This window comes from Syngnathus acus, chromosome 10 (assembly GCF_901709675.1).
Source record: "Syngnathus acus chromosome 10, fSynAcu1.2, whole genome shotgun sequence".
Classification (NCBI taxonomy): Eukaryota; Metazoa; Chordata; class Actinopteri; order Syngnathiformes; family Syngnathidae; genus Syngnathus; species Syngnathus acus.
In genome coordinates this window covers 6,566,726-6,590,405 of record NC_051095.1, presented here as the reverse complement: position 1 = coordinate 6,590,405, position 23,680 = coordinate 6,566,726, and the positions used below count along the sequence as shown (strand labels likewise).

At 47.6% G+C, this 23,680-nt stretch overlaps 2 protein-coding genes and 1 non-coding gene across 4 annotated transcripts; all 3 read left to right on the top strand.

Annotated features, from left to right (window-relative positions):
• Window positions 1–310: 310 nt before the first annotated feature.
• Window positions 311–2,893, top strand: rps4x (ribosomal protein S4 X-linked). Its single transcript, XM_037260878.1, has 7 exons — window positions 311–376; window positions 1,110–1,187; window positions 1,259–1,439; window positions 1,574–1,671; window positions 1,740–1,911; window positions 1,994–2,151; window positions 2,740–2,893. The coding sequence occupies exons 1-7, from the start codon at window positions 374–376 to the stop codon at window positions 2,839–2,841; spliced, it is 792 nt and encodes a 263-aa protein (XP_037116773.1). The 5' UTR covers window positions 311–373; the 3' UTR covers window positions 2,842–2,893.
• On the top strand, window positions 2,201–2,270 carry LOC119129761. The gene has a single exon (XR_005099302.1). It is a non-coding gene; the product is annotated as a small nucleolar RNA SNORD61 (small nucleolar RNA).
• A 52-nt stretch (window positions 2,894–2,945) lies between the features above and the next one.
• nhsl2 (NHS-like 2) lies at window positions 2,946–23,342 on the top strand. 2 transcript variants are annotated; one of them, XM_037260861.1, is made up of 10 exons: window positions 2,946–4,630; window positions 13,381–13,629; window positions 16,381–16,520; window positions 17,211–17,409; window positions 17,932–18,117; window positions 18,184–19,162; window positions 19,238–20,375; window positions 20,440–20,722; window positions 20,811–20,913; window positions 21,323–23,342. In XM_037260861.1, the coding sequence occupies exons 1-10, from the start codon at window positions 4,357–4,359 to the stop codon at window positions 21,597–21,599; spliced, it is 3,828 nt and encodes a 1,275-aa protein (XP_037116756.1). In that variant the 5' UTR covers window positions 2,946–4,356; the 3' UTR covers window positions 21,600–23,342. The 2 variants fall into 2 exon arrangements, with proteins under 2 accessions (XP_037116756.1, XP_037116757.1); XM_037260862.1 differs by lacking the exon at window positions 2,946–4,630 and adding an exon at window positions 8,633–9,016.
• The last annotated feature ends 338 nt before the right edge of the window (window positions 23,343–23,680 follow it).

Sequence of the window (23,680 nt, the reverse complement as noted above, 5' to 3'; positions counted from 1 at the left end):
TCCATATAATGGGTTTCTGCACCTCCAACTTTATATTGCAAATCTAACAAGCATTGCACACACAAATAATCCCTCAGTGACGCACCAATCAATAATAATTAAAAAAAAACTTCAAGAGGGTCGCACACACCGGGGAACTGTTGTCCATCTTGAAGTGGCCAAAAATTACAAACATGACATATACACATACTTCTTTTTTTTTTTTTTTTTTTACATATAATTTAATTAAATGTTTGATTAATTATGCTAAACTCAATTGCAATGACTACAGCAATCATTCGACTGTAAGCATTTTGACCCTCCGACTGTTCCGTATGCGGCTTTATGACGCCATAGCGGAAGTGAGTTGGTCCTTTCCCCCGCAGACCTCAACATGGTGGGTTCAAATCTGTGTTGTTCTTTTCTCAAATCATCGTCAAACATCACTTTAATGCTTTGTATTTCAACAAACATTATTAGATGAGTTCAAAATATGACATCTTACAATAATGTTAGCGTCTATATTGCAGATAAGATACGAGTCCATCGATGTAGATTTTTAGCTTTGGGCAGACGTCTGTTCGGAGCGTTAGCCTCACTGTTGCAATGCTAGTCAGAAAAGCGACAGTTAGCGGATTCACTCCACCGCGATTTTAATAATGCCTGCGTGTTTATCTAGCATTATACTAAGTAAGCGTAATGTGATTATTGACCATTGTTTTGTCGTGCTCATGAACGTATTCTTAAACCGGTCCAGGCCGCAGCTCGGCTCGCTACCTGCTATGCTAGTGTCATTAAACGATTTGGACCGGGCGCGTGTAACCACGCGTCTCAATGTTAAAAACTATTTAAATAACTTGAGGCTTCTGATGTTTGAATTACGTGTTAATTTACGACATGGTAATCTACTATGTCAATCATGCTACGGCAACATTTTGTACATTAATAACTAAGTACCCCACTGAGATAAATTATCGACTTTCGATGTTAAATCGTTTTTATAGTGTTACAGCTCATTGTGGATTAGCAAAGTAGCTGAATGTGTACAGTGGCAGAGTTGAGTGGCAATAAGGAGCCATTGTGCGCAATAGTTAGGATTGTTTTTGCTCACCGTCACTGCTATTGCCTAGGCCAGAGGACCGAAGAAGCACCTGAAGCGCGTTGCGGCGCCGAAGCACTGGATGCTCGACAAGCTCACTGGAGTGTTTGTAAGTAGTATCCTCCCCTGACAGTAACGTATGCTTTAGTGTGGTTTCTGTGAGAGTGATTTGTCTTTCAGGCTCCACGTCCCTCCACCGGTCCACACAAGCTGAGGGAGTGCCTGCCTCTTATTATCTTCCTGAGGAACCGCCTCAAGTACGCCCTAACCGGAGATGAGGTGAAGAAAATCTGCATGCAGAGGTTCATTAAGATTGACGGCAAGGTCCGCACTGATATCACCTACCCGACTGGATTCATGGGTGAGTCCGGTGGACAGCTGAGCAGCCTTCAGAAGCTGCCAGCCCCGCATCACATTATGAAATTCAGAATGTTTTCCTGTCTGTACCGAGTCTGTGAAGTTCATCCCAACTTTCACTCTTTTTCTCAACGTCAGATGTGATCAGCATCGAAAAAACGGGCGAGCACTTCCGTCTGATTTACGACGTGAAGGGCCGTTTCACTGTGCACCGCATCACCGCCGAGGAGGCCAAGGTAAGAAGACGGCGTGCCTGTGTGACCAGCTGCCTCCTCTTTGTGACGCTGCGCTATCCCTGCCGCAGTACAAGCTGTGCAAGGTGAGGAAGATCCTGGTCCGCACCAAGGGCATCCCCCACCTGGTGACCCACGACGCTCGTACCATTCGATACCCCGATCCCCTCATTAAGGCTAACGACACGGTGCGCATTGATCTGGAATCTGGCAAGATCACCGAATTCATCAAGTTTGAAACCGGTAGGTTCGGGCGGGCACTTGTGGCATTCGCACAATTGGGTGGATGGTCAGCTCACAAGGTTTTGCCCTGTTCCTTCCACAGGTAACATGTGCATGGTGACCGGAGGTGCTAACTTGGGCAGGATTGGCATCATCACCAACAGAGAGCGCCACCCTGGCTCCTTTGACGTGGTGCATGTCAAGGACAGCACTGGCAACAGCTTTGCCACCAGGCTGTCCAACATTTTTGTCATTGGCAAGGTAAGGTCATGGCAGCCCCCCAAACGTCAATTTACACTTGTCACGTGGAGCGATGATGACTTTTGTGTTTTGAAAGTAATGAAAAATCATTCATCAATCCTCTAAGAAGTTCTGAGCTCCTCAAATACCCTCAAGGCTCGTTTATCATTGGCAAAACTTTCTAGAACGTTGCATTTGAATGGGCTTGCATCTGATGGTGTTTATCAAAGTATTTTTACTCCACTGTCGCAGCTTCCTTGCTCCATAGGCTTACGATGAAGCAAAGTGAGTGTTCGCTAGTTTTTTAATGTTCAAATAAATGGCATCTAGCTCAATGCTAATATGCAAGTTACAACCCTATAGATAGGTTAACTTAAATTAGCATTGTTATGGAAATTGAAAAGCGTCATTTTCCTGCTACTTAAAACACAAGCTGAGCATTACACCAATTCTCAAACCTTTTCAGCTTATTTGACGTTAGTCGGGGAACCTTCACGGAAGACTGAAAACGATTGATTAAAAATCCGAAACAAGGCGAGGTTGCCAACGAACTCTGATATGGAGTTTTGATGCACGTATGTCAACACTGAAAATATTGCTGGTCTCCAGGGCAACAAGCCGTGGGTGTCCTTGCCCAGAGGGAAGGGAATCCGCCTGACCATTGCCGAGGAAAGAGACAAGAGGCTGGCTGCCAAGCAAAGCAGCAGTTAAGATGGCCGGCCACGACACCTGGTTTTCACAATAAAATGTTAGATCCAAAACATTTGTGGATTCTGTTTTTTTTTTTTTTTTTTTAAGTTACCCCCCTTTCTCCCCAATGCATCTTTTTTTCAGTCAACACAGCCACCTCTACCGAGTGTGCTCATTCTACCGCTTTCACTCTCTCCCCACGCTACGTTCCAAGTCATCACTGCGCCATATGTCCACTGCAGCGGGTGGCAAGCGCTTCCTTTTGGAGCCTCGCCTCCTCAACATCACCTGCAATTGTGTGCATATTGAATAGACGGGTTTATTGCTTCTCAAGCAAGTCCTTTAAAACAGCAACTAATGTCAACCAAATCGTTATGCTATTGCTACACAGAGCAGAATGTGTGGCTAAAGCAGGAGAACGTCTGTCCCTGATGAACAACTCGAGTCAATCGTTAAAAAATGGCCGAAGCATTGCCTAGCAAACTGCGTGTATGATTTTGCAGGGTTCTCATAGTTGTGCTTAACGGATCGCAAAAAAAAAAAAAGCTTAATAGTTTTTGGGTTTTTTTTTTGCTTAATGGACTTGTAAATGCCTCAGGGGGAGTGTTGTAGATTTCCCCTTTGGCCGAGGCTGCCAGGTTCCTGTCAAACATGGGAGGCTCCGCTTTGGAAGCTCCATCAAAGTAACGTAGGGTTCTTCATTCAAGAACTCAATAGGTTACAACTCAAAACATGCCTTTCCATTGCATGTTGATTTTTAAATTCTTGCCTCTTCTGTGCGCAACAGAGCCGCTGGAACAAAAAACATTGAGGTGGGCCATTTCATGCCTGGGAGGGGTTGCTGAAGGGGGCCCAAGGGGTTGTGCTGATGACCAGATGTGGGGATTTTGAAGAAAGGGGGGGGGGGGGGGTCGCCTGCAGAAATATGCGAATGTTAACACTGAACTCACATCACGTGGATGTTTGACTCGTAGTATTGGGGCAGTTCCTCCACAGTATTTAATTCATCGTTGTGTTAAGAAACTGAATAGATAACTTGAAGAAAATTGTGAACCTCAGAGCAAGGGCATCAATTACTTGACAGGACTTGTTCCTTATCTTTAAGCATTTCGAAAACAACTGAGCATTGTTTTTGGTGAACGCTTGAACGTAACCTCGAATATTGTCTAAGGGCATATGTTCAGATTTTAAAATTAAGCATTGTCCACTTTGAAGCCGGAAGTGGTTGGGTTGTGCTTTAATTTTGAAAGTACAGCGGAACTCCAAAGATGTTCTCTAGCAGACAACAGAGAGAAGGCTTTGGGGCAACAAGCGAGTAGATCTGAGGAAGGAGTGAGGAGGCTCGACGATGAGGACGCACGACGCCAAGCCCGAACCGAACTCAACCCGAACGGACTTTTCCAGCCGTAGCGTCCTGGAGCATGAGTCCGCGCGCAGGCCACAGGGAGACGCAGAAGACGCAGCACGGTGATATAACCTGACCACCTGCGGAGTTTTGTTCCTTTGGATCATTGCACGGGTCCGGTCGGCTCCACGATGCCTTTCTGCAAGCGCACTGTCCTGCCGAGGGATTTGTGCAAGCCCGGCGTTGGAGTCAAGACGTCGGGAATGTTTGCGGACCTGGCCGACGTGTGCGCCTTCACCCTGGCTTCAGTGCTCCGCCAACTTTCGGACCTGTCCCGACACTCGCTGGGCGTCCTGGAGGAGTTGGAGGGCGAGCTGGCGTCCGTCTGCCTCAGGTCCGGCGAGCTGGAGGGCAGACTGGGCCGACTGGTCGAGATGCTCCGCAAGAGTCCCTCCACACACACAGGTACGACAAATACAAAAAAAGTTTGTTGGCGACTTTATTCTCAGTGTTGACAAGTCCAATTGCAAACTTGATAGATGGGAAATGGAATAAATATTCTTATCAAATGAATACTCATACAAGTTTTCTTGAGTTTCCTTCACACTCCGCTTGGATCAATTTAATCCACCTGTTCAGCTGTCTGTCAATCAAGGTTGCATTTCCGGATACGTATGTGTCAAATTCACATCTCCAAAAAGAAGCCAAGAGTGCTTGCTTCAGACATATAAATTACACAAAAATATAAATTAAACAGCCAAATTCAAACATACCTTGTTTTACCTACAAGAACGGAAACGCTTACCTACAGAATTGAAACGAGCATCAGTTACAATAAACCCACTGATACTCCTGTGAAGTTGCGCAACATAAAATTGGACCCGTGTACTGTTTTGTACAACTAGCACAAAAAAAAAGCTGGGGTTCACTGCATTACTTTTGCATCGGCCAATATTACAACCACATCCTATAATGTTTGCTGGCAAATGTTCCAGAATTCAACTTTTTTCAGCCACCAGCAAGCATGTTTCTGTTCTAGCTTGACGGGCGCGTGTGAGTAATAGAAAGTCCCCCAAACTGAGTCCAGATGTAGCTGGAGAGTGAGATAAAAGAAAACATAGCTAGCTGCCTTTCGAACTTGCAGGCGCGGACGTTGACATTTTGTGCGGGTGTGCCTTTCTGCAATGGAACAGAAAATATCCTCGCTCTCCTCCTGCGCGTGCTGTCAAAATCCAGAGCAAAATGTGTGGGCCCCACTAAGAGTGGGCACAAGATGCGCTGGGTTAAAATGGATCATCAGTAGATCATCTGTAGCGTCACTCGTCCAACACCTCCCTTCTGCCGCCTTCACATGTCGAAACAAATATGCAGCGCAATGACGTAACTTGGCAGCAGCAACGCACACACAAAAGTTATCGCAGTTAGAAAACTTGCAAAATGTTATATTCCTTTCGGGGAGCGCCTTGTTGTTTGCTGTGCGTGTGTGCATGTCATGGGGAGAATGACAGTATAAGTAAGAAGGAGGATTTTTTTTTTAGGGGAGCTCAAACGTAACAGGAAGCATGTGGACAAGGCTATCATGCTATGCGTGGCCCCAATAGAGCGCCTCGTTGTTGCAGCCAAATCCTTAAAAAGACAAAACTGTTTTTTTGGGGGGGGAAATACAATTTTCTGTCATTTTTCGCTCGGCTCCTTTTCAGTTGAATTTTGTTTTCATGTAAACTAGGTTTTATTAGTTATGTTTTTTTATTTGTAATTTGGGCTATTTGTCAGGTGTAATAATCCAAAAGACAAAAGATCAGAAAATGTGTCTAATTAAAGCATAAAAGTTTAAATGAAGTCAAAAACTTTGACGAAAACAAATTTCAGAAAGATAAAAACATTATTTTTTCCGTAGATTTAAAAAAAAAAGTTATTTTACAATGTGAAAAAAGAAATCCAAGTGATGGGTTTTTTTTGGGGGGGCGGTCAAAATAAAACAAAAGCTAAAAGATGTACGCTATTACACACACACACACACACACACACACACACACACACACTTTTTGTGGCCATATTCCTGCTGGGAGCAATCCAAGAATGTGAACAGGAAGCAAATTGAGTTGTTTGTGTGCCTCAACGGAATTCGACCTAAAAGTGATTTATCGGGCCTCCGTTGCGTCCCCCTTGCCAGGTCCGATCCTCGTGGCAACTTGTAGCCATGACGGCCCCGTTGCCGATGAAATCTCGGGTCAGGTTCCCATGGCAACGTCAGCTTCCCCAGTTGGATAACCCCTCCTGTTTGCCCCTCTCCTTTTGCCCGGCATCTCGTTTTCCCACTGTCAGTCAATGCCTCAGTCAAAGACTATGGTGATGAATGCTGCGAATGAAAACAGACCCGGCACGGATCGGAGCGATTGAGTAACAATAGTGGTAGAAAGCAGGAAGTGTGCGCGTGTCGAACTTTCTTTGGCTGCAGAAACTTAGGTTTAGTGCGCGCCTATTTTCCGGCCAGAGCTTTTTCATGTTCAACACACATATGCACGCACGCGGACAAGTCATGAGACTTCTGTTTATATGATCTCATTGGGAGAAGATTCCCGTGGCACTCGAATAAAAGGGAGGGGGGGGGGGGTCGGTCGTGGAGGGGAGGATTTGGGTGGGGGTTTAGAGGAGGCCAATTGTCCAAAAAGCAGATGTTTTCCCCATGATGTAAATGTAGAGGCCAGTCAAGTTAGTGGCTTGTGTGCGTCCTTGAGCGTGTAGTGGACTTACATTGCACAAAAAAAGTTCAATTATAACTTTCTGCCTTTCTGAATAATAAATTGTCAAATGTCTACTTCAAAGTTAAATACGACCAAACTGTATCTAAATGATTTTTTAATAAACGGCAAAGCTACATAATCATGTTCAGTTTGAACATTGAGTCATTGTTTCACTTACCACTAGAGGGCGGTCACGAACCTCTTCTCCTGTCCGGCTACCTCCACTAAAGTCTGCTTCCTATTAGCAAGCATGCAGAACAAAAACAGACCCCCCCCACCCCCCCTCACACGCACGCGCACAAGCACACACACCAGCCCACCTCCCCTCTACTTTTTCCTGCGCACTGCAGGGAGAGCGTGAGAGGGGAAGGGTGCGTTCAATGCCCTCTTGTGTTTTGCAGCTTTCCAGGGCAAGCATTAGTCAGGTAGGACGAATGGAGTGCTGCGTTCTTTCTCACTTTTTTTTTTTTTTTTTTTTAAAGCGAATGAGCACACCGAACTCTGTTGCTGTGGCCTTTCAGGAGAAGGAGATTATTTGTGATTGCGTTTGAGTTTACTTGAGTGTCCACCGGCGTCTCAGATGCCAGGATTAACCCTTTCGCTTTGCACATGAGGAATGTGTGAATATTTTCAAATTTGAGGCTGACCCCGTATTGGATTTGAAGAGAGAGATATATATTTTTTGTCATTATGTATCCTCGGCTTTGAGGCTGACTTATTGTTTAGCGTGAGCGGGTGAAATCAGTTCTGGCATAGAGGAAAGCAAAAGTGCTGGCCACTTTATTAGGTACAGATGCACATGCTCCTAAACCTTCATGAGCAAACAAATATTTAAAAATACTTAAATAGTCTGGGTTTCAACCAGAAGTTTTAGAAATTATGATAAGCAAAATAACATTGTAATATGTATTGTTCATTTTTGCCTTTTCCGCTACAATAGTAATATATATGTATTCAAAATATTCGCGTTATAGTTGAGAGGCACGGTGGAGCACTGGTTAGCACGTCCGCCTCTCCGTTCAGAGGGCATGGGTTTGATTCCACCACCAGCCCTCCCTGTGTGGAGTTTGCATGTTCTCCCCGTGCCTGCGTGGGTTTTCTCTGGGCACTCTGGTTTCTTCCAACATCCCAACAACATGCATGGTAGGCTGAATTACTCATTTTTTGATTTTGTTTTTGCTAAATTTATTTTAAAATCGAAGTTCTAAAATTAAAGATTAATAGTAAGAATTGTTTTTAACACATTTAGGGTGCTTATAATCCAGCTCATTTCACTACATTTTTATACATTTATTTAAGAATTAGACGATCCATTATAATGAATTCATACTTTATTTCTTCAAAAATTGAATTCATTAATCAATTTTCCTCTTCATTTATTAAATAATAATTCTATAAATTCATTTACTGTAGATAAAATAAAATAAATGAAATGGTTGTTATATATTTAACAATTTTTTTACATCAAGTGATTGGTTAATTTATTAAACAAAAAATTGGGAATAAAATGTGCCAGTGCAGCTTAAGACGTCCCCAGCTCTCTTCTCCTTCAGCATCCCATAATAGCTGGGTCGTGCCCCCCTTCCCAGTCCCCCTCCCCACCTCACCTCATGTGTCGCGCTGCCTCGCTCCAACACTCACGCTCGCCGTCTTCTGATTGGCTCTCGCCAGCCTGCCTCTTTTATCAATTGAGCTGCGGATGCTGGGATGCGACTGGCTGGATGCTAATCAATGCAACCACTGCTCTCTCTCTCGCTCTATCTCGCTCTTGCTCTCTCCGTCTCTCTCTCTCTGTCTCTCGCTCTCACACACCCAACATATGATTAGCCAACAGCTCACGTAAGCGAGGTATACTGACACATACACACACACACACACTCTCTCTGCGCCTCTTTCTGTCTGTGCCGCTCGCCCTTCTCCTCACACACACATCCTCTCAGGGGATACAGATGTGACGCCTCTGGCACGAGGGCCACGCAAGATTCAGTCTTGATTTTTGGTCCGTGCGTGTCGTGGAATGCATCCGTGATGTTTTGGGACAAGAAGAACAGTGCGGGCAATCCACAAAGGCGGCCCAAAGGGAGGCACAGACCCAAATCGGCAACAGGTACTTTTTTGCATACATGGAACCTGATCCGGCGTGTCCGACTCAAACTCGCAGCTTCTATCACGTCATCACAGTAATTGCAGCGTGTACGGTCACCGGGTTTGCTCCCGTCTTGCCGTCGTTTTGGGATGAAATGGGTCAATCAGTCAGCCGCCGAGGCAAGAATGAAGCAGGCTTGTGTGCATGCGTGCCCATTTGCGTGTGATTAATGGGCTGCACGGGTTCGTCCCGCGTGAGCTCGCCGGTAAGCCCGCTGTGGCTGAGAAACAGGCGAGACGCATATCCATATACTTGATATACTAGTCATGTACTAGTCCACCCTTTGTCCTCATGTGTAAGACAATCCAGCTCTTGTGCCTTTCTAATCACCCCCCCCCCCCCCCCACACACACACACACACCACCACTATATGACATGTCTGCAAACTTCAACATACCACTTGTGCAACGTATAAAGCACCACACATTAACCAGTCAAAATTTATTATAACCGTATTAGTTGCACGCGGTTGGCCTCACTGGTAACGTGTAGTTGTTAATCTCGTGTGCAGAAATATCAGATTAGTGAACAAATTGTGATACTACTACCCTAGTCATTCCCCTAGTGCATCTTACAAAGTACACACTAGTACATGGACCGTTCAGTGCACTATTAGGATGTTAATTAAATGCTCAAATGCTTTGTCAGTGTGTACCAGTTGACGCATTACTAGTGAAGCGCTAGAACCTAACTAGTAGTGAGGCAAAACTGTGCATTAGTTGACAAGTGTGTGCTACAGTCACCGTGAGGGAACCACAAGATGTTAACTAGTACACACAGAGTGCGCATGCGTATCGTGTACGAGGAATCCTCACACTTTTTGACCTTGACGCGATGGGAAGCGCAACCCTCCACAGCCGACTTTGAAATATGGCCACAGGCTCATTCATGATGATGATGAAGATGACGTCAACCCGGACACAGTGCCGACAGAGAACAAAGAGCAAGGCAAAAAATAAAAAAAAACAGACAAAGTAGTGTGACAGCGGAGAGGCGTGCACCTCCGGCTGCTGTTGCCGTGGCAACCGCGCAGGTCAACGGAACGGCACCCGGACCAGCTGATAACAAACGCGCTTGTGTTGTCTCATTAGCGCAACAACAACAATCGCTGCATGATGTGGCCGGTTGGCGTCTTCCCAATGATGCGTGTGTGTAAATTGAGGAGTTTTAAATGTGTTCTGCCTCTATCTTGTGGGCTTCACTTGGTTGTGCTAAACAAGTATGACCGTAGTGCTAATGAACAATGTTGAATTGAATTGGGGAGTTTTCTGTGGCGCTTTATCAGCCTACTTGCTCATACGTGCCACATGTTGAATTGAAACAGAGAAGATGGTCGTAATTAAGCTGAAGTGATACGAGTCATTTTTGGCAGAGGATAAAGAAGATGTGCATATGTGTATTTTATTATCTGTCTGCATGGGCTGCTTCCGCTTGTGTTCAAATAGAAGTCTTGTGATGATAGTTTTGTTAGCGCATTTCTGGCACTTTGTTTCTTAGCATTTAAGCTAAACTAGTGTTCATTGGGCTAGTGTTCATTACTTTGTTTGTGTTTAGAACATCTTGTGAGGAGGAGGAGGATTTCCTTTCATTCTAGGTGGGAATGAGGTTTTATCCTCCCCCCACCATGTGGCGCTCCCTTCACATCAATGCACCCGTGTTTCTGCAGGGATATGCGGCGTTTGTGGGCCAGTCCGGGTAAGAAAGGGGCGGGAAGGCATCCACAAGTTGTTTGTGATGATTCCGACACGCGACACTTTGACGGGTTGACTTTTAGGAGACTGCTGCTTTTGGTCGGAGATGCGCGGGTTGAACCCTTGTGTGGATTTCTGCTAGGGGAAAGGAGGTCATGAAGTGTTTCCATTTCGCAGCACAAATGGTTTGCGATGGAATGTGACACCAAGTGGAACATGCAAGTAGTGTGCATGCATGTCACAAATGGTGCGCATGCGTGCACACTACTTGGGTGGTTGTTGTTGGTGCTGCATCACCTAACGCGTGCAATTTGTTTATCCGTGTGTGTGTCTGTCACAATGTGGTTGTAATAGTTTTCAATCCCGCAGCATTTCTGCGTTTCCAACTCACACAAGACATTTTCACGCAGGCAATGAACAAATGAATCATAACATTACACCTGGCAAGTAACTGGAGCTGCAGCGATTGATATTTTTGAAGTTGAGTTATCTGTTGATTTATTTATTTGGGATGAATCAAATGTTTTTTCTCCTCGTTTGGGTTGTAACATATGGAAGAAAAACAACAAAAAATGTTAACTGTTGCGAAAATATTTACTGATGAGAGGCTGACATGTCGACAATAATTTGTAATTTGTGCAATTTCAAAAACAAGGTGTGCAATGGATTATTGATTAATTATTATTTAAATTCTGTAGTTACTCAGCTGGAACCAAGATTATCTACCTGAATCAAGAAAAAGAGGAGTTTCAGCCATTGATAAATTCTGGAAGTAAGGAGGATTTTTTTTTTCTCTGCCAGTTGTCGACATTTAGCATGGTTTTGTTTCTCATTTGATCATGTCGGTGACTCAAGTACAACGTGTGAGAAACTTTGCCGCCTCTAAATGGCATGCGCATCTGTAGAATTTCACACGGCATGATTAATAGTTGTGTGAGCTGAAAACGACTTGCTTCTAGCTTGAATTCCACTGAAAAAATAGAAAGCTCCCTTTTGTCAAGGTCCCACACAACACCTGGTGATTTGTGTTCATGGTGACATTGTAATTTCCACACGGGCTTCCTCTGCCATGTCGCGGCGGTTGGCCTTTATCTCCAGGAAGTCCATGGGGCCACGTTTCCCGTCAAGTCTCCCGTATAGTACGACCGTGGAGACTTCTGCAGAATGTCCGATGAGGTGTCGCTTGTGTCACTGATACAGACCGATATCGTATGTATGTTTATGGGTCTACCGTTTTGTTTTGTTTTTCTCGAAGGCATTTTTCTTCAAGAACTCTCGTTGGTGTAAAATAATGACAGTGATGTCGGATTATCGACTTGTTAGATTATTCCTTTCTTCTCTCATTCAATTTTGACTTAAATTAGTACAACTTTATCTAAAAAAAATAGTATTTTATTCTTGTAACATTTTTTTTTTCTGTGTCCATGCAGCTGTCACCAATTTTTCATTATATTATTATTTTCTTTCCGTATTTTTCAGACTATAAGTCACAGTTTCTTCATAGTTTGGCCGGGGTGAGATTTGTAGACAGCAGTAACTTTTATGTGAAATTATTAACACGTTATATCACTTCGCATGCTATTTTCACACTAAACCGCATGACGGCGCTCTAGTCCTGTGGAATAATTTGAACTGCAAATGACGCGGTAAGCCCCCGAAAATGACTTGTACTCCGATGCGATTATTATGTATGCATTTTATGGCTGGTGCGATTTATACTCAGGAGCGATTTATAGGCCAGAAAATACAGTATATGCTAAATTTAGAGTTTGTATCTATCCCTTTGTAAACCTCTGGAAATATTTGTGGCTTGATGTGATGTCGCCGTGTCCATGACGTTGGTGTGTTATGAAGAAATAGTGTCTCAGTATAATTGTAATCAACTTGGGGACAATGGTCAACTATTCTGCCTCGATTTTAGTGCCTTGTGATAAATGTAATGACGGGGATGCTTTTTTTTTTAACTATTGAACGAAAGTGTCCTCAGGGCAGGCAGTGGTTTCCATAGTGACAGTACACTCGCCTCTCCAGCAGGGGACAGTGCTGAGACGGCCATACCACACGTCCATCCCTGAGTGGCCTTTTTTTCAGCCAGCAGACGTGGGGTGGATGCATTTGCTCCATCTATGTGCGTGTGTGTGAGCTAATTAACAGCCTCCACAGGCTTTCCTACCAACATGATCCGCTGTACTTTTAATTGTGAGGCAGCATCACTAAATGTCAGTTACATCTCAGATCGGCACGTTGGTATGGCAACATTCATTTTGTGAAGGGGCTGTCTTCCTATGTTGCTGTTGACAGCAGCTTACATGGTCTGTCTAGTTTGTGTGCTCTGGTGACCTTCCTCTTCTATCTCCGTCCGTTCCACACCCCTCTTCCCTCCTTGATCTTCTCTCCTTCCTTCCTCGTTCTCCCTGACAACACACGACGGTGTTATGTAATCTCTGGCTATTAGTTATGGAAATTGTGAGCGTTTGATGTACTTTGCTCTCTGTGTCTCCTCCTCCTCTCTTGTTCTCTCTCTCTCTCTCTCTCTCGCTAGCCTCACTCGCAATAATCTTATTTCCCACCCTCTCTTCTCTTCTCTCTCTCCGTCTCTCTACCGCATCCATCACTTGCTCCCGCCTCCCGCAGCCACCGTCGGACTCGAGGTGGAGAGTGTCAGGCGCGGAGGCAGCAGCAGCAGCGACGGCGGCAACGGCAACCACCGTCACAACCACGCCGGAGGAGGACGGCGAGGGAGCTGCGACCACGGCAATGGCGCGGCCCGCTTCAGGTCTCCATGGCAACAGAGCGTGAACGTGTTTGGCTCGTGGAGCAGGCCCGAGTGTGTGGAAGAGCTGCACCAGCAGGCGCAGCTTAACCTCCAGAGCCTACTGCAAGGTACGGACGGATGGAGAAAGAGCGAGCGCGGTTTGTTGGATGGAAGGTGCGTGCATGCGTGGGCATGCGTGTTGCTCTGTTTACATGCGGCACATTGAAAATGTGCGGCTGTGGGTGCGCTTCTCAGCATATACAGGGGGCACTGCAGATGATGCAGCCTTGTTATTGAAGCTTCTGATAGGGTGTGTACGTGCAGGTGTGCGTGCGCACGCACGCCAGTGTGCCAACATAGCGCTCGGGAAGTGCCCACTGACAGTGGCTGTCACTCTTCCTTATTCCAGAGATTTTCAGCGTGAAAATCTGTTTGCTGCTGCTCCTCTCTCTTTTTTATCGTCACCGTGCTCTCTCGCCCTCTGCCTCCACCCAAGCAGCCCGGGCTATCGAGTAGAGACCACATGGGAAGAAGCGATGGGGTGACCTATTGACTTGCGGCGGCATCTGAATGCGCCCGCGGGTTTTGTTTTCACCCGTGTGGCGAGGCTCAGCATTATGACATTTGTAACGGTCTACATTGTACTTTCATGATTTGTTGGTCGCACGATAAGCAATGATCAGGTAAAGCGTGAATGCATATTGCAACTTGCAGACTTGCTTTTTGTTGTCTTACCCATTGTGGCCAAGCCGGTCGGTGCGCTTGTCATGCTTGCAGACTTCCTTATTCATCGTCCTGTTTTTCTTGAACTGTATAAAAGATGCCCGTGTGTGTTGGAAATTAAATAGGACAAATTGGGGCCCATTGAAACCAAATTGCTGGGTCGTGTTGGCTTGGAATCAACCAGCCGTTAGCCGTTTGGGAGTTGTCTTGAATTTCCTAATGGCCACTGCACCCCTGCTGGTGCCCGTGTTGTTGACACGTGAACCAAGAAATTTAATCAGTTCTCTTGGCCTTGTTTTATGGCTTTTTTTTTTTAGGGAAAAAAAAAAACAAATTTTGCCACTATAGACAATCAAAGGTTGTCTTGCACACCAATTTTTTTTCATTTTTTATCTTTTTATTTATTAAAAAAATATTTCCCACGATAAACAGTCAAAGGTTGCATCGCACACCTATTTTTATTTATTTATTTATTGATTGATTGAAATATTTCCCATGTCTTGAAGTCAACTGCAGAGTTTCATTTTGACATAATTACAGCTTCGTTTTCATCTTGTGTGATTTTAGTGTCAAGAAATATGTTAAGCAAAAGTAGTGCTTTGCTACAGCCCACGAGGAACTATGCGAGTGGTTTTGCCTGATGAGCGTGATGTGCCGGTAGCAACATCCAGACAAGAAGTCATTATGGGTAGAGCTTACGACTAAATTGGTCACCCGGCTTTCACTCGTCCATATTTTCCAAGCTAGCGTTTGGGCTGTGAGTCCATTGGCCGTCCAATGCTAACTCTCGGTGCTAGCTTCATTTGATCGCTTGGCATGTGTGCAACCGGAACAATCTTAGTGCTTTATAGCAGTGCGGCGCATCTTGTCATTCCAGTGATTGTGAATGCAATGCTCTTTGAATGCAAAAGGAAAAAAAAAAGTACTGTTTGTCGTCCATATATTCGCATCGTGGAGGGAAGCCAAGCGTGTACACAAAAAGTGTACACAGACAAAGATGAACGAGGGGCTTTGTTTGTGTCCATTTCCCCTCTGCGCCTTTCAAAGGGTGACCCGTTGCACCCGGGCGCTTATTATTATCGACGATGTCTGGCTTCCTTGCTGAATGCTTTTGCTGTACACACACACACACACACACACACACGCACACACATACTGGTGTTGTTTTTTTTATTTAATGATTCCTCCCAGAAGATGGCAGTAAGAAAATTGTACACACCCTTGTTTCAATTTTTTGGTGATTCTTAAAAAAAAAAAAAAAAAAACGAGACTCTGTTGTCATTGTAAAACTTTTTCTCCACCACTGTCATTCACTGGAAGTTCCCCGTTTTGGCTGCAGCTATTGTAGAACAGTTTCCAGTTGGCCCCCATCACAGTCTTCAGGTCAAAGGGCCAGCCCACCTGAGCATCAATTCCACCCTGTTGACAGCGCAAAATGTCGACTAGCTCATATGTGCATGTGTGCATGCGTCAACTTACTCATTAAACGCTCCTTCCCCGCAAGGCTCAAAGCAGATTGAGACGCCATCAGCACCTACAGTCGCTGACAAAAAAAACTTTTGGCCAACTCAGCGCTCTCAAGTGCCCCCCCCCCCCCCCACTCCCCAACCCCCTGCCTGTGTTGCTTAGCAACCACACCACCTCCAGTATGGAATCCGTATGAAGCAAGTTTAACCCAGTTCTCTATACCTCCGTGTGTGTGTGCGTGTGTGTGTTGTGCACTGAGGGGCTTTAAGGGATGAGTGGAGACTGGGTCAGGAGTATGTTTTGGGGGAAAGCTTTGGCTGGTGGCTTGTGAGGGGGAGTGGCCATGTGTGTGTGCGTGCGCGTGTGTGTGAGAGAGAATGTGAGGGGGGGACAGGGGGACCAAGGCGGGCTGGGGGGGGTTGGAATCTGTTTACAAAGGCCAGGGGGGAGTCGTCTAACTCTAAACTGCAGGAGCCGAGGCAAGACTGCTATAGAGAGACGGAAAGTGGAGAAAGCAACAAAGAATGAGAGTTGCGAAGCTGCCGGATTTGAAAATGCATTGAAGGAGTTCAAGTGAGCCTTGTAATTGATGCTAAACGTGTGTGTGTGAGCGTGTGTCCATGTTTGTTTGGGTTCTCGTGTGGAGGAATGTCGCGCTAACACGACGCGTGTCTCTTTGCTCTGTGCAGATTTTGAGGAGCAGCTGTGCGACGGCAAGCCGGCAGGTCAGACATTCCGACATCCGCCCTCGCAGAGCTCCGACGACACCTCCCTCGGCCGCCGCTCGCCCGTCTCCCCCGGCAACAAGCGCCCCGACTTCATCTTTCTGGTAAAGGCAGCTGATTGGATTGCGTCAGCGTGTTTGAATAGTATCACCGCAAGAAACACGCCACGCGGCCCCCGGCTCGGAGTGTCCTCGCTCGCTCCTTTAATGTTAATGGAACAGTGCGATGATAAATTCAGTATGAAATCCAATCAAGTGGAAGCAGTGCACATGGAGCCACATCACATTCACACTCTCAAAAGGCTTTTATTGAAATAATTGAGTGTCTCCCGGATGGAAATGTGACATCTCCATTAGGAATTTATCAAACCTTGCATGCGTATCTTTGCAGCCAGATGGAAAGCGTCTGCTCCGGGACACGATATGGGGACCCAAAAAAAAAAAAAAAGCTGTGTTGCCATGGCAGCCAGCTGGGCGACTGAGTCCTGAGACCTGAGTACTGAGGTGATTCCACTGGCAAGCCTCTTAAATTGCTCTGTGAAGTTCACGGCTGATGGGGCTGATTTCAATTACACTTTTTAAGTCCCGAGAGATGACTTAGATCGAAATTCCTTTTGACAGCAGCTGACATTGTTCCGTCTTCAAGGAAGACAACTTAGAAAATGTCCGGGACGCTAAAGTATATGGCAGTGGTGGGCTTGCAAGTTCTTCAGCCCAGCTAACAACTGGAACACATTGGGAAAAAAAAGGTAGTTTGGAATTTTTGGTGATCCATCTGATCCACCCCTCCTCCAGCCGGCATCCAAGCAGCTCTACGAGGATGAGACAGCCACGTCAGTCTTCGGACTGAGGTCCCTGGCCAGCCCGTCTCCATCGCCATCTCCATCGTCCTGCGAGTCGGATCGCCCCCCGTTAGGCTGGAGTGCCAGACCGCCCGTCGCAGAGAAACCTCGCTTGCACCTTGGCAGACGCACGCTGGCTCAAAACACAGCAGGTGAGGAAAGTAGCGGACATGGGTCTTGTGTGTGTGTGTGTGTGTGACTGCTATATTTAAAGCGAGCTTGTAAGTCCAAAATGGTCCCATTGCGCCAGCGTTTTTGGATTAAAAGGTCAGGTCTGTTGAGGCAGCTGCATTGCATGTAGTCGCGCGCCTCCGTTGGACACCATCCATCTCCTCCTTTCCGCTTCTTCTGTACACGAGCCAACAGGTAGCCGCCAGCCACCTTGCTGTTGCCATGGTAACTTGCTACTCTACCTTTCTTCACAGTAAAAACAACAAAAAATGGAAGAAAGTCAGGGAAAGAAAGCAAAACAAAATGGAAAAATTAAAAGGATGCAAGCAAGCGGCACATGAGAAGAGACGTGTCGGCGTGAAGGCCAAAAGAGGGATGAAAGAAGAGTGAATGGAAGCTAATAAAAGAATATTTTGTCGCTCGTCCGCTCTCGCCTCCACTCGAGCTCAGTTTTCATACCACATCTCAGCTCAGGGAAAGAAAATGTCATGTCTGGTCTGCAGGTGAAGGAGGAGGAGCCGGAGATAAATTCCATGGTGTGGACCTCCTTCAGCACTCGGCCTTCCCATCCCCCTCTCCAGTGGCGCACTTCCACCAGCCCCGCTCCCTGGAGCCCGTCACGGACACCCCTCAGCAGAACCTGACCCTGAGGAAGATTCACGCCAACCTTGACAGCACCTCACCCGCAGGTGTGTGCGTGTGAACGCGCGAGAAATTCAACTGAATGAAGTTTGACGTTCCCTCCTTCTTTGCAGATATCTTTGTGGAGCAACCGGGAACCATGGACCACTCTGGCCTGGTCTGCTCCAACTCTAGCAACTGGAACGGACCGAAAGGCTCCACCTTCTCTCCCGGGGCTTGGACCGAGCCTTACAACTACATCGCCAAGAAAGGGCCGGCGGTTCCGCCCAAACAGCACAGTGTCATCGGGCATACGGGGGTCGGGACGCAGGAAGGCCTGATGCTCGTGAGCAACTCGACTATGTCAGACAATTCCGGGAGGCAGAGGATGGAGAGGAGGAGAGAGACTGAGGGGGCCACGGCGGATTTCGGGAGAGGCGGCGCCGTTGGGGCTGCCGAGGCGGGCAGGGGGAGGGGCATGTCGGCGCGCTCGTTAGCTGCGGCTAACGCATTCAAGTTCCGCGAACGCTCTCTCTCCACGCCCACAGACTCGGATTCCTTTTGCTTCACTGAGATTGGCACAGATCAGCCGGATGGGACTCTCACAGCCACAGGAAATGGGAATGTGACGTCTGCTGAGCACCAGTGGCATCATCAGAACTTTTTGGGTCTCGGTGACAACTACGCTCTCCTCTATCCCAGGGGGAGCTCAGAAGATAGCGCCAGTACGACCGACACAATCTCCGTTTCCGCGTCGGACTACGGTGCCGAAGCACGCTTGTGCCTGCGCTCGCGGTCCATCTCACTCAAGAAGTCCAAGCGCAAGCCGCCGCCTCCGGTGAGGAGCGTCTCTCTGATGAAAAACCTCGGCCAGGCTGAGGGAAGGATCCACCATGAGGGCGGTCTGCACCGCGACGGACGGCCAAAGAGCCTGCACATTCCCAGGGACCACTTCCCCGACTTCCAGCCAGATTTTCTTTTGCCCAGCTCCAGATCCGGGGAGCTCGGCCCGGGAGGCTGTGACGGACCTCCAAACCTGCCAGAGCGGGAGGCAGAACCAACTTTGCCCTCACCCTGGCAATTGGGAGAGTGGAAGAGCAGCGACCCCTACAGGTAGGATTGTTTGTGACTTGGCTGCTCTGGATATTTTCTTTTCCCTTTACGTTTTTCCTTGATTTCATCTCCCAGGTCTCTATCCGGCTCGAGCACCGCGACGGGCACGACCGTGATTGAATGCATGAAAGTGAGAGGCAGTTCCGAGTCGTTGCTCAACTCCCCTGCCGCCTCCAGGGCGACGTCACCGTCGCACCTCCTCACCGAAACGGAGGTCAAGCCCGTTTCCCCCTTCAAGCCCCCCGGACTCATGTCCCCGTCGAGCGGCTATTCCAGCCAGTCTGAAACTCCCACCCCTACCGTGCCGCTCAGTCAGGCAGCGGGTGGGGGGGCAGCGGGGTCGTCCGGCGGGTCGGCATGTAAGATGCGGCCAAAGATTCCCGAGCGAAAATCGTCACTACCGTCCCCGAAGGATCCTGCCGCCAGGTACAGACTATCCTTTGAGATGCCGGGCAATGCCCATCTGGAGCTGTCGTCCATCAAGCCAAAGCAAAAGGCGAGCAGACGGCATTCAGACACATCCACAGCGACAAAGCCTGGAAAAATGAGCCCCGGTTCTTCGCAGGTTCTCCCCGTGGTCACCCAGAACGAATTGAAAACAATTCGGCTTCGTTCGGTCTCCCGAGGCGATCTGGAGGACTGCCCGGACGGCGCCTCGGACACCATCGAGGAAGAACAGCAGTGCAGAGACTTTGAAGACGACGACGCCAGCCCGCCCGCCACCCTACCCAAACCCAAGCCACCAGTCGCCGTCAAGCCCCCTCTGCCAAAACGCCCCCTCAACTTGCTTCTGAAGTCCCAGTCCTCTACCCCTCCTCTCGCCTTGGACTCACCCCCGGCATCGCCCGTCGACCGTCCCGTGCCCCTGGGCAACATTTACAAAGTCATGAGGAAACCCAAAGCCAAAAAAGCTCCGTCACAAGGTCTCACAAATCCAACTGCGATCCCCGATTGTAATTCCATGTCCGGCGCACACGCCGCCTACACCCAGTGCCTCTTCGACCTGCCTCCCCTCCCGGAGCCCCAGCCGCTTCTGGAAGACCCCATGCTGGAGCCGGAATTTGACCTTCAGCTCGGGCCAGAGGACGGAGGCTCCCTCCCTTCTCCTGGCAGTAACCAGGAGGCCCTGGAACTCCAAGACAAGAGCAAGACCCTTCCTTCAAGAATGACAATCTCCAGTCTGGCAGAGCTCTCGGACAAAAAGAAACTCAAGGTGGGAACAAAGGTTGTTAACAGCTTTCTTTGGCAATTTTGACCTCAAGACTTTTTCTCGCCAGGTTCCTCCCCCCGTGCCCAAGAAGCCAAACGTCCTGCTCCTTCCTTCATCAGCTAACAGCGGTCCAGACCGCCAATCCACGCCGACTGACAGCCCACCGGGCGCGCCGTCTTTCGGGGACGCTTTTCCGCCAGACAACATTAGCATAAGTGCTGAAATGTCAACACAGGATGAGAATCACTTGGGAGCGGACGCTTTGACGGAGTCTTCGCTTCATGCTTCCCTGCTGGAATCTTCCCAAGCGGAGCCGGAAGGGAAAAGTGCCGCCACGGGGACTGGGGCAGGTATGTTGGTGGAAAGTAGCGATGGACTCGTTCCCTTCTGATTTTTGAAGCTTGAATCATTTTGATGACGACTTGATATCCTGTTCAGATGACAAAACGGTGCTTCACATCGTGGAGGAAACGGACGAAGACTTTTTGGCCGGCGCGCCTCCGACACACACCACTGAAGACCTGTTCACCATCATACACAGGTGGGCTCGACCGGCAGCGACGGGCTCGGTAGGACTTTGCGACGAGGCAGCCGGAGAACGAGGTTACCTGGCAACGGCTCCAGCGACCGTTTCTCACTTTTCTTTGCCGTGTCCACGTTTCTTTCCTCGCGGAGATATCGATTCACATGCGCGCGCACGCAACTCTGGTCTCTTAGCAACAGAAGCTCGTCATTTTTCGGCGTGATGCTGAAAATAGCTCGGAATAACGTGAAGGAAGGTTGAGGATGAGATAGAAAAATAGGAGCAGGTCCATCTTGAGCCTTGTCTTGAGTTTTTAAATCATATTTTTAACACAGTGATGATGTATTGTGGCAGCCTGGTCCCGCAAGAAATGAAAGTCGTGAGTGAAGGTACCACCCAACAGTATCCATGTCTTCTTCTCGGCCAGATCCAAGCGAAAAGTTCTGGGTCGTAAGGAGCCTTCCGACTCCTTCGGAAGCCGCCAGAGTCTGACGTCCCCCGTCAAGCAGATGAACCTCCAGCGGTCCAGCTCCCGCAACGAGAACTTCATGGCCCTGCTTCAGAAGAAGGGCAGCAAGTCTTCCAGCGCGGGGGCTAGGGTGTCCGCTGCTGAGCTTCTCAAAAGCACAAACCCTCTGGCGCGACGTGTCACGGAGCTTTCTGGCGACGGTGGCGAAATTCAAGGCATAGTTGGTGATCAGTGAGGACGCTCCAGTCTTGATAAGCTAGCGGCTAACGGCTTTGCTCCAACCACTGGCTGACCATTTGCGTCGTCCAATCGCGTCATTTTGAACCAAATGGTCCCTGGCTTGGTTGGAGTCGGAGTGTTTCTCATTGAAGCTCTGGGAGGGTTTGCAAGAGCAGAGACGGGAATCCCGCGACTTGGTCGGTGGGAATGTCAGACGTAAAAAGTATGTAAAAACACCAGAAGGGTAAACATTTATTCTTTTCTCCTGGATAACAGCAACGAGCCCTGATGAAGATCTTGATGATGAAGAGTCATGTGATTTCAGGAACTCGTGTAGTAATAATCCATCTGACCTGTCCACATGTCAAATTCTGGTTCAGATGCTCCACAAATGGATTCAACGTCAGGCGGCAATTGCCCCCCATCGCCGCCACCCCAACTTGTTTGGTGTCTTTTGTGCCAGTAGGACGTACACATTCACTATTATGTATGTGTTGTGTATCCTAAGAACAACAAACAAGACACTGCCCGTGTGATGGAGAACACACACAAATAACAGAAATGTCTGCACAAGCTTGTGTGTGTTGGCATGAGTATGCGTGCGCACAAATCTTCTCCCTCATCATCGTCATTATCCTCATCATGCCTGCGGAATTTCTGCATGGAGAGCATGAAGCAGGTCTCGGGAGGTTTCCCTCTCGTTTTGGTTTCCGGTGACGGGAGCGAACGTGTGTGTGCGCCCGCGAGAGTGTTTGTGTGTCAGCGCGCCGCCATTGGCCGCCCTGGTGCATGACGTCACTTCCTGACCCCGCCGTTCCCATTGACCTTCCCCTCGTCTACACCAGCTGAATGTCAACAAGCGAGCGGCCACAAAAAGACGTTTATTCGTTTTTAACTGCCTTTCCGCGCTGGACCTCAGGAAGGATCAGGATGACGAACGGGGACACGCGAAGGTCGGCTCACGGGGTAGACTTTTTTTTTTTTTGGGCGTTTCGCCACTGTGTCAGCTTGCCCTCTGGTGGCGGGAGGTTGCGACGCGCACTCTTGGTCACCGTCACGTCCAAACGCATCGCTGCTTCTGACCACTCATCAAGTGATGCTTTCTTTTTGAAATTTTTGAAAAAGAGTACTTAACAAGTTTGTTTGCCTTGCATCACAAAGTTTGGCTGCCTTACTGCAGCACCATGCCATCTATTTGAGATCTGGATATTTTTTTGGGGGGTGTGCAGGGGTTGCAGCCATGTTGACAAACTTTCAAACGTCAGGAAAGATTGCCATTGATTCATTTGCTTGATATCCACTAAGTGGGCCGTGTAAAAAAAAAAAAAAAAAAAAAAAAAAGCCTCTCTTTACTTTGTGTGTGTGCGCGATGCCTCAGATAATCTTGCAGCAAGGTTGTGTCGTCCGTCAATTTGTGTACTTTGAGTCGTAGGTTGTTCGACGTGAGCATGCTGCACACAACCCCAGCTGATGACGCCTTGTTGTAAAATGCCCAGGTCACAATCCCAACCCTAGACGAGGCGCCCGACCGCCACTTAAGGGCAGCTTAGAGAAACATACATCAATAGAGTCAGTCCACCTATTGGAGTTCTATTTTTGTTATTCCTTAAGGGAAGAAAAACATATTTAAAGGAATATTACATATATGTATTAAAACCCCTTGTGGCCCATCCAGTGGTTTGGTGTAAGCGCCACATTCCAACATGCCAGTGCCATGAAGTGATTCTATCATAAATAAATTATTTTTCTTGCGTAAAAACCTTTAGTCTTTGGTTACTTCAAATTCTAATGTCCATAAACTGGCCCAATGCAAAGATGTGGAAGCTAATTCCACTCATAGGGTGCAAGCTGGGTTGTGTCTGCCAAACATGCTAAAACACTGCAGTTCATTTCAGTCACAAGATTCATGCCACGTGTCACCTTTGGCAAAAAAAGAAATTCAAATTTACGTTACCATGCGTCAGGGTCACTAGTAACATGCAGTTATCACCAAGTGTGCACTTTTGCCTCACTAGTAGTAACATGTAACAGCTTCTTCTTGTTCTAGTAGTTTCAACGATTCTATCAAATACAAATATTGAAAAAAAAATGCTCAAA